General features: G+C 33.8%; 1 protein-coding gene across 1 annotated transcript in view; it reads left to right on the top strand.

Moving 5' to 3' along the window:
• The window catches only part of LOC114326278 (collagen alpha-2(IV) chain), a 73,876-nt gene extending 70,524 nt beyond the window's left edge, over positions 1–3,352 (top strand). The window contains exon 15 of the mRNA XM_028274624.2: positions 2,320–3,352. Within this exon, the coding sequence (XP_028130425.1) occupies positions 2,320–2,577 (258 nt within the window). The 3' untranslated portion in view covers positions 2,578–3,352. The remainder of the gene's footprint in view (positions 1–2,319) is intronic.
• The last annotated feature ends 8,391 nt before the right edge of the window (positions 3,353–11,743 follow it).

Here is an 11,743-nt window from a genome sequence, read left to right as displayed (position 1 = left end):
TTTGCGTTTTAGATATTCTCATAACTTTTGTCTCCTTTATGTTCATTGTTAGACTATATTCTTGGCTATACATCGCTATTATGTTCACCACTCTCTAAAGATCTTCAATATTTTCTGCTACGATGATGGGGCGTTCAAGTATTACGTAACGCGATTTTTGAAGATTTTTGACCCCCCTACCCCCTATGTAACGCACCGTAATGGGGCGTGTAAGTACAGTGGAACCTCGATAACTCGGATTAATCGGGACCGCGGCCGATCCGGGTTATCGAAAATCCGGGTTAGCCAGAGAATATGGTAAAAGTTAATAAAATACGGTATACTTACAGATAAACTCCGTTATAATTGAAATAACATGAAATATATATGCACAGTACACATCTAAATTACTAAAAACTCGTAAACACAAACGTAAGCAAACGGAAGCGAACAATATAAGACTGTACTACACACAATACAGTCACAACCGAAACGATGTTATGTTATTTTAGAACAGTGAAGACTTAAGATCATTGTTTAAAAATTTTTTTTAGATAGTCTTTTATTCTTTTTTAAACAATGCTAAGACAGCTTGAGTGAAATAAAGGAATACTACTACAGGTTCCTGTTGTTTCCGATAATTCAAGACAATGACGTCGCTCTGCCATGCCGCTGTGTGCCATAAGCCATTTTTATTATCGTATAGTTCAAATTACACAAATACACATTATCTCTCAAATATTATATTACATACATTTTTATTTTGCATTGTTTAAATGTTTGTCTGATAAAAATCAGTCCGGGTTAGCCGGACTTCCAGGTTATTGGGGCCGATTTATCGGGGTTCCACTGTAGTACATAACATTTTTTGAAGATTTACCCCCCTCCCCCCCAACCTGCGTTACGTAATACTTGAACGGCCCCTGACAGTGTCATCCGCGCATATCTAATGTTGTCAATGGGAACTCCGTTTACTTTTATTCCAGCTGTTTCACCCTCAAGAGGATCTTTAGGGCCGATGCCGCAGTGCAGGAAGTTTGGTAGGATGGTGGATGGTAGATACCCGCCTGGCGACCATCCAGCTACTTATACCACGAATAATACAACGACGGTAGCCGCAGTGGCCTTCCACTACCATCTACCCACCCGGTGGTCCGCCAGGCGTCTATCCACCCATATCAGTCGTGTTTGATAATCCATCCGGGTAGCCTCGCTATAAATATATTACATATATGGAGGAAAGCGTAATAAGTTCTGTTTATAAAAGAAGGGCAATAATTTTTTGCATAATCACATTTGTAATACACCCCAGAATAAGGTTCAAAAAGTCGCCCACGAGAAAAGTGTTCCAAATTTTTTTTAATCAAATTGCCAAAATCAATATTTTTGGTCCGAACAAATCTTTTTTAACTTTTTTAGACCATTCTGGACAAAAAAGGTCTCTTGTAATTTTTCTCTAAAGCTGATATTTTTCGAGTTATAAGCAATTTAAATGAAAAACGCGAAAATGGCCATTTTTAAGACTTAATAACTCGGTTAAAAATTATTATTATGAAAGTCAGAAAGTGACTAAATCAGTTTAAAGCCCCCCCTACATGATCCTGAAGAAATATGTGTCAATATATTATTAAGCTGTTATTTTTAAGTATTAACAATAAGCCATAAGATCGTATTGACGCGGCTAAGTGCGAGTAAGATGCCCATTGGACTGCCGGAATGGCATCTCTCTCGAACTCACCATAGACGGCCGCCTAATACGTGCTGGCGCTCATTATTATTACTTAAAAATAACAGCTTAGTAACAAAATAATGACAAACATTTTTTTTTACATTATTTGCCATTATAATTGCCGAAGATAGTAACATTTTTTCGCAACTTTAGAGAGAGGCATGATGTCTCCTCAGCAGTCAGTTGGATACTGACTTCATTCCACTCTTTTCACTGCGTCCAGGATGCAGCGACCCTCCACTATCCACCTTTAAAATCCACCATCCAAGCCACCATCTAGCATCCTGCAGTGCGGCATCGGCTTAGGAGTTTTGGAATCTTTTCCGCGTAGTCATTAAACAGAACTGGCGACAATACGCATCCCTGTGTTTCAGCTCATGTCAAATTTCAATTTCCTCTGACAGCTGTTCGTTACCATGTACTTTTGATCGCTGCTTATAGTTTAAATTATAAATGATCCTGACGTCATTGTAGTCTATCTTCTTTGATATCAGGACATTCATTAATTGTTCACGTCGTACTTTTAAACTACTACGTTTGAACTACTATATACTTATCTTGTTAATCTGCTGATGAATAGCTCTCAATTTGACAACTGTTTTCCTTTACAGCACACTGCAGCCGGAGCCGAAGGTGGAGGTCAATCTCTTTCCAGTCCCGGTTCATGTTTAGAGGACTTCAGGGCCACACCGTTCATCGAATGTAACGGTGCTCAAGGATCATGTCACTATTTTGCCAACACCCTTAGTTTCTGGCTCGCGACCATCGACAACAACCAACAATTCCAGAAACCTCAGAAACAGACACTCAAAGCAGGAAATGTCAGAGACAGAATCAGTAGATGCCAAGTTTGCATAAGAAACACATAGTTTGGTTCTTGCTCGCCATAGGAAATCAATATTTAGCGATGTCTCTGTTACCTAGATCATTTGGAAATATCCAAAGACCGATTACATTAATATATATGCTTTAATATTTAAAGACACAAAATTATATATTTTTTTAGAGAAATAAATGGAGTTTTCAAACATCTTGTAAGAGAGACATCATCTTTGTGTTCCTGTCAGTTCGGTACTTAGCCATCCCTCGTGATACCTTCAATTTGATCGCCAAGTACCAATCTGTCAAACTTGTATAGTAAGCTTTTATAATTTTCCTTTAATACTGCCGTGCCATCTTGTGTAACAATATAGCATGTAAAGATTTTTTGTATAGATAATAGATTGTAAGTTGTACGTATATGAAACATTTACCAAACGAAACGAAGTAATTCATATAAGTATAAAATAAAACATTACCTATCTTTAAAAGATAAAATTTGGTGCTACATTACTTAAAATTACTTTCAAAATAATGTCGTGCTTCAAAGAACGCAGAAACTGTTTTTTGGCCTCACTGTTCTGTTACTGACATTTTCGTTGACTGAATGTGGTCAGTTGAGAGATACGCTCTAGTCAACTGCGCAGAAAAACCCGATGTTATTGTAACTAATTGTTTTCATTCAGCACTGCCATTGTAATATATTGTACCGTGCAGGATTTTGTATTTTCTGCGGCGTGTTTCCCAGATATATTTTGTCACCAATGTACTTTACCAAAATAATGTAAATAAATTTATATAAATATAAACTTTATTTTCAAATTACTTCGTATTTTTTTCTCCCTCCTGTCCCTTTTTTCATTTTATATTCATCTTTGTTGGAGCAAAAATCCAACAAGCAGAATAGAACGTAACTCCAATAATATACCGAGAGGGAGAAGCAAACGAAATACCCCAATCAATTAAAGAGAAAATAAACATTAGGAGAAAAGAATGGATGAAAAACAGAACAATAGAAAATAGAAGAAAATATAACAGAGTTACCACAGAATTAAAATAGACTTTATCGAACATTAAAAATAAAAACATTTAGAATTACTTAGAATCTCTAACTCCAACGAAAGCCTCAAACTATGCACTATGGAGGGTCACAAAAAAGCTTAAACAACCTCACCAGTTTAATCCTCCAATTAGAAACGGAACTAAATAGGCAAGAAATAACAAAGAAAAATCAGAAGTCTTGACTGAACACTTAAAAAAAGTATTACACCCATACGATCCAGAGCAGCATCCAGAAGATAAAGGAATAGACGAAACACTAAATGCACCCTTCTAAATAGATCTGCCTATAAAACATTCTAGTAAGTGCTTCAGGAATCTACACCTAAATGCTTTAAATTATTAACATATATCTTCAATGTCGTCCTCAAACTAGGGTATTTCCCAAGGATGTGTAAAGTAACACTAATAATAATAATCCCCAAACCAGGTAAAAAATTAGAAGAAGTTACCTCCTACCGACCTATTAGTTTCCTACTAGCTATCTCCAAAATTTTCGGGAAAATATATGTCAAAAAGCTGAAGTCAATAACATAAATGATGGACTATGGACTCTTTTACAAAATTAAGAAGCTACTCCCATATCTCGACTTCCAGTTACTAAAATCCTACTTAACCAATTAGGCTAAAAAAATCTTTGTTGGAAAAAAATACAATCGGAAATACATACCTATGCCTATTTCACAAGTGCTATAAACAAACCGAGAATACACTTAGGCTAAAGAAGTTCTGGGCGAAAGAAAGATAAATCAAAGCAAGTCTCCCCCTGAGTGAAAAACTCCATGGTTCTGTACAGAGGTAAAAGAAAAATACAAGGAAATGAAACAAGCTTACCTGAAGTACATGACAATCAAGACAAAACAAGCCTACGAAGATTTTTAGAGAATAAGAAATGAAACAGATGCACTTGTAAGAAGAATTAAAAACGAACACAAAGATATATGGCGTTTTATAAGAGGTCGAAGACCGGATATTTTTTTTATTTAACCTCCCAATTTATTTACAATTTGTAAAACAAGTTACAATGAGTAAATGTTGTGACCACTAGTGTAGGTGACTTGGAGAAAATGATTCATTAATCATATTCTTTACAAATATTTTACATAGATATAAAATTGTTTGTCACTGGGAAAACCGGATATGAATGAATTAATAGACCCGAAACATATCGAAAAGGATGCGTGGAACAATGGTTCCGTTGGAACCACAAACACAAACAACAAACACCAGAAATGAGCGACAATGACGAAGCTACTGACAAAATTAATTAACAAGCTTGTAGTACCTATGGTATGTATGGAACTGCAGGAACTCACTGGAAAGGGCAGCCAAGGACAGAGAGATATGGAAAGATTTGGGGAAGCCCTATGTCTAAAGTTAGATAGAAAATTGCTAAAAGTATAACATGCCCCAAAAGAGAGTGACATTTTGTATCACATGAAAAGGGAATAGAATTTTGACAAGATGTTGATATGTCATATAAGGGGATGTTAACAATGAAGAACATGCATACGGTAAGCTCAGAATCGGAAGAGATGTGGGGGTGGATCTTTAATAGATGTTAATAGTATACTCTTATTAGCTTAGAAAAATAAAAAATTAGAAAAATCAAAATAAGCATGTCAAATTAAAAAAATAAAATATTGGGCGCCACTGGTTACCTAAAGGGAACCAAAAATTATACAAAAAATAGAAATAATAAAGGAAATATAATCAAAATAAAACAAAAACATAGTAAATAAAAAATATATAAAATACTTTAAATTTACAGCAAATATGGTGTGACTTACCCTGTCCACTCTATACTATACTCTATACTATACTCAGCTAATTCTTTACCGTTCTTTACGATTCAAGAGAGAAGGAAAAGAGAAATAATAAGATGGTAATTATCAAATAAAACATTATTTATTAAGACAAAAAATTAATTTACGAATCTGTGATCTCACGGTGTTACAAATTGAGATCGAGATTACCAAACAAATAAATGAAAGAAAAGTTCTACATAGAAATATTATACCTTGTCTTACAATCATTGTCCTGCCTGGTTCTTCTTGGTGGCAGTCCAAGGCGAGATTTCACTTCACTTTAAAGTCACTTTATAAATTATTGATACAGCAACAGGATGAAACCATAGTTCATAAAAAATGAATGTGTGTGTACTGTGTACGCACGTAAGAAGTTATACTTCTATTATATGATTTCTTAAAAATAAATATACTTTAAACAGTTTGTTTTAATTTTTTTTAAACACCAAACTAATTTTGTGCTTTCCGCTTTCAAAAAAATATAAAAAAGTATAGGATTGCTCCGGATTCGAACTCAAGACGTCTCGATCTCTGGCCGAATGCTATACCACATACGCTACGAGGGCTGTCTATATCGGTTCGGACGTACCTAATTACAATTCACGGTAACAAACAGGCAAGGTGAAGTATAATAAATATACAATAAAATGTTTTAATAATACTCATCTTACTCCTGAGGAAGACAAATCCAAAGACACAAAAATTATAATAAATATATTTACTAAAAACACTAATATATTCTTTTCACACCTTTTCTTGCATAATATATTTATACATAACTTGAAAAATATCAACTAAACGCCATACTGTCTGTGTGCGCATGTGCGCAGTATTATGAAATTTTACTCTCAATCGCGCCTAAAGAAGTATAACTTCAAAAAACTTCGGAAGTAGAAAAATTCAGCATTGTATGCATTCTGCATTCTGCATTCTCAAAAGCAAATTAGTTCTACTTGAACCAAAATATTAAAAGTGATTTGTTCATTAAACGGAATCAAAAAATATTAAAATGGAAGCAAACTTCATGTTTTAACTAGGGCGTTGAATCTAGTATCACAAAACGAAAACTTCTTCTGCATAATTCCTGGATCTGACTGCATATAAAAAAATGATACCAAAAATGGTAAACAAATATCGACAATAGCCTAACAACAGCTAAAATAATTGCCGGAGTTCACGTCTCTGTCCGTCAAATGTCGCCGGGCTGAGTTCTATCAGCCGGCCGAAGAACTTGTAACTACATTTTACTTCACTGGAAACTAAATGGAACTTCACTTCATGACGACTATAACAGAACTGAACTTGAAGACGGACCTAACAGAACTTAACTTGATGACGGCCCAGATGGAACTTAATCTTCTCTCCTTCTCCGACTCTAACCTCTACCAGATTCCTCAACCAAAACGCCCTCTCTAGAATCATCACACGATCTTTCCCATCAAGAACTCAACAACCAATTACCGATTCAAAACATTCAATTAATCAAATCCTAACCAATACGAAGTTGCAAATTACGCACCAGGGTAATCCCTTTGGCGTATACCAAAACAGCGCATCCAATCAATGAAAATAATACACAAAGAGACCTCAATATTTCACTCCACCCATTCTTTCCATGGAAAGTGTCAAATCAGCTGCATTCACAACTCAGGCCTGTTCTCATCAAAAATGCTTAAGTCAGCTATAAGAACACTTGTTGAATTACATAAACACACTCAGAGCCTATGGAATTTATTAGGTATATCAACATTCTAGCTGTAACATAAATAAAACCCCGACTTTGTGTCTCAAAAAGTAATTAAATACTTTTGATAGCTAACCGAAGACAAAAACAATATCGGATGATTCAATTCACCGCTAAAAATCCTGAGAACCGTACGATCGACAAGACACACATCAATGTGAGGAAATAAGAATTTATCACTGTGAGAACGAACAGAAATCACAGATCCAATATCACGCAAGACGCGGTCCCAACGATTATGACATATAGGGTGTAACGAAAGTGTTACAGATGTAAACTGGATCGAAATTTCAAATAACTTCGGTACCGTTACAAAAGAAGTACCTATACAATAAAATACCAGAAGAATGGAAGAAGCGAGCTAATCCCATTATTCAAAAAGGACGATAAGAAACAACCAGAAAACTAGAGAGGTGTCAATTTCGTAAATAACTACCCTGGAATGTACCACTAAACTTATTTTGCAAGAATAAATAAATCATCTCATAAACTCAGCAGATGAGCAACAAGGTTTCCGTACGGGAACGTCGTGTACACTTGCAATATTTAATATTTGTCATCAAACAGATTACATAACAAGCATTACAATAAAATGGACCCTCATTCCTGTTTGATTGACTTGAAGAAGGCATACGGTAGATCTAAATTCGAAATCAGAAATTCAATCAAGAATAGAGCAATCAAATCAAAGCTGAGTAACCAAAGACTCTAACTAAACCACTAACTAACCACCAAGACTAACCAAAGAACTAAAATTCTTACATAGGTACCTACCTAATAAATAAATTCAGAGAACCTATTTGCAAGTTAGCTATCTATCGGTTATCTTCTTCAGCTATGCCTGTATTTTTTATTCAGCTGAAGCTGCAGGTACAAGGCACAAGGTGAAGATATGAAATCAGTAACATTCACGGGATTGATGAATGTGTTACTTGGCCGAAATGAACAAATACTAATATAATAAAAACAAAGATACATACAAGATGGCCAAATAAAACCTTCTAAATAATTTATAATATTACTTTAGGTAAATTTTTATTTTACAATACAAAATGCCTTACTTTGCACCATCTAACATCGATGAAAAATTCCTGACCAAACATATATTTGTGTCAAGCAATGAAGAAACCATCTTGTTATACTTTGTTGCATTTTCGTGTAACCACTAGATGGCGCATAAAGTACTATGAAAATCATTTGATATAAAGACAAAAGTTGTGGTGCTAAAATACTTAGGTGCTACTATTGTACGCGTTGTATAAAGCATAAAAGATGAATTGTTATATTAACTTTACAAATAATCCTTTGCATATCTTTATTTACCATTTTAGTTGAGAATAAGTCAATTTGTGGCTTATTCAGTTTAAGCAGTTTGGTACCTATTCTTGTTTCTTTGTTCGGTTTCTGAATCCTTTAATATTCCATTCTTTAATTCTACTATTTGTACCTTTTGCTACTGTCGAGATTTTCTGGCACAATTTTGCCCCCACAACATGTGATCTGAGTCATACCTAGTTCACCCCACGATACGTTCTGACATTAATTAGGTAGGTATGTCTGTTGTCCATCTTTTTGATATGAGAATGTGGTCAGTTTGATTGGCTTCGTTGTTTCTTAATATTTTCCACGTTTCTTTATGAATATTTTTTCTATTTAAGTTAGTACTGAAAATGCATAATTATTTGATGCTGCGAGTTGTGCAAAGTGCAACAAGTCCATTTGGACTGATTTCTATATGCAAACTATGTATGTTTTCCAAAATATACCTATCTATGTATTTACAAAAGTTTCCACTTTCCCAGCTTGGCATTAAAATCGCCTAATGTTATAACAGCATCGATCGTGTCTTTAGATTTTATCACATAGTTATTTCCTGTAGTTCTCCATAGAATTTTTCAACCAAGTTTTACATGGTTTGGAGGCCAACCAAACGCATAACTCCTCAAAAGTTTCAACACGTTATATCTAAAATAGTTACTTTCTAGTTCGTCTTTTTTGAGAGTTCGTCATGTTTATTTTGCTTTCTTGACTATAGTTGACCATGTTTTTCTTTCCTTTATTTGTTTTTCCCATTCTTGCATTCCTAGTTCTTTTAAATCCTGGTTAAAACCATCAATCCATCTCTTTATGGGTCGACCTCTCGATCTCTTCTCGTTGTATTCTTTTCTAAGTACCGTTTTTGTACCTATTTCTCTTCATCATTTCTACGTGTCGCAACCAACTTAGTCGTTTTTATTTCGTCGTTTATTTCCTATTTATTTCGTCGTTCATTGTTATACGCCATTCCCCATTCTCCTATTAGGTCCTTATATTTTCCTTAAAAACTTTCTTTCCCATCTAAAGTTGTGCTCACAACGAGGCGCCGACCCTAGCTCCCTGGTATCCCTCGTACTGCTCGACCATATTATCGATCGCCAGATGCATTATTTTAAATGCGAGCGTCCACCAAAATGAAGAGTAGGATAAATACTAAGCTCTAGGTTAGGATACGATGCGATGGTCTCCGTAGTGAACGCACCCTAAGACTGCTCCTTAGTAAAATTTCATGTTTCTGATGCATACGGTTACTATGGACTATGGAACTCAAAACTGTTGTGTATATTTTTATTTTTGAGTTAATAGACACTAATTTTCACTTTATAATATTTTGTAGGCTGTAGAAGCATTTATTAGTTTCCAAGTGAAAATCTCTCTTTTACTCATCACTGTTTTTATTTCCCTGTGTAACTCAATGTAACCATTGATTGATCGTAAATATTTTAAATGGTCTACTATTTTTAATTTTTTCGCTCAAAGATATATGAATGCCTTTCATTTGTATTTTTTCCCGAATAGGGAACTTGCACATATTTTTTTTATTAGATAATAATGTTCAGTTTTGTTTAAAAATGAGATTTCCAAAATTTCACGCTTCAAAAACTCTTTAAAGTCTTCTGCGGTATAAAATAGTTCAAACGGCCCGTGACGTCACATAGTTTTGCATTAGTTTTGATTATGGTTATATTTCGCTGTGTCTAGGTAGACGCTAACGTGTAGGCAAATAAAAAAGTTAGGTAGCCGCGAATTAAACTTCATCAAGCCAGTGACGTCATTATTTAGCTTGCGCAGTGACTATATATTTTGATACATGCTATTTTGATATGTTTAGTGTTTGTTTGATAGAAAAATATTTGTTAAGGGAAGGGAAGCAGAACTTTTCAGATGTTTCAAACTTAATTGTAATAAATCAATGTATATATATAAAAGTATATATTTAGGTTAGCAAAATAATTATATGTATTTAGTTGACATGACATGTAGGTACAAAATATTGTTAAAATAATTTTTATACGTAAGTGAATTATTATAATCAACTATTCTAAATGCAAAATAAGCCACAATTTAACTAAAAAAATTATTTTATTAACGTTTCGACGTCCAAATACGATGTCATTGTCAAAATACAAAAATTAGTTAGATTAAATAAATTATTAGAAAAAATTTTTTACTAAGCAACAACATTTTTGTTTAATTTAATAATATTTTGTATTTTGACAACGACATCCGGTTTAGATGTCGAAACGTTAATAAAATCAATTTTTTAGGTTAATTGAGGCTTAGTTTCCATTTAGAATAGTTGATTACAAAAATGCCACAAGGATAATAGCTTCAGAACAAGTTAATTATTATTGTGAAAGCTTTAAGTCTTCCTTTTATTTTAAACTTGGACGGTAATACTATTTCATTTATAACTAAAAAAATATATATTAATTTATAGTCTCTTATCTTTTTCTTACTGTTTTAAAATGTTCTTAAACTCATTAAAAGAACTAAATAATTATTGTCCACACTCCATAGTTAATTTAAAAACAAACACTAAACAAATAAAAAATAAGAAATCACTGACACTCTAACTTTTTTATTTGCGTACACGTTAGCGTATACCTAGACACAGCCTTATATTTAGGTATATTCTTCTTCTCCTTCTTTAGTTTATTGGCCTCCACCTACTTGGGTATTTGGCCAGCTCATCGTCGTGGAATAAGTCAAAAATTTATATTCTAATGACATTTATCGTATGTCATTGTAATAATATATACCAGTTTGTTAAAATTGGAGTTGTATACTGTTTTTGAAGAAAAGAAACGAATGTTTACTATTGAAAATAAAACCATTTTATAAAAGTAAAAATTTTCTATGAATAGTTCAAACGATCAAAAACACTTGTAACGTCACATAAAATGTATTTTCTACTGACGTTTATAACGTCTAATTTAAAATTCTGTTTACTTTATTGGAAAAATGTAAATGTACAACCCAGTGACGTCACGACGCGTTTTGGACCACCTGTTTTAATTTGAATTTTTAATCGTCTTTAGGGGCCAAACGAAAGACAAACAAAACTTTTTTATCTTTGATACAGTCATGTTTTAAATTATGTTCTGTTGTGATTTATAACATTTTTTTCGAATTTAAAAATTTATGCAAGTTCCCTATTGTTTTCATGTACCTATCTACTTTGTTTTTGAGACATTAAACATTAACTACTAGACCAGCGGTTCTCAATCTGTGGTGTACCACTGGTGATACATATCATTAGGTACGTGCCTTGCGGTGGTAGGTACA

This window comes from Diabrotica virgifera, chromosome 1 (assembly GCF_917563875.1).
Source record: "Diabrotica virgifera virgifera chromosome 1, PGI_DIABVI_V3a".
Lineage (NCBI taxonomy): Eukaryota > Metazoa > Arthropoda > Insecta > Coleoptera > Chrysomelidae > Diabrotica > Diabrotica virgifera.
This window is presented reverse-complemented; position numbering and strand designations above follow the sequence as displayed.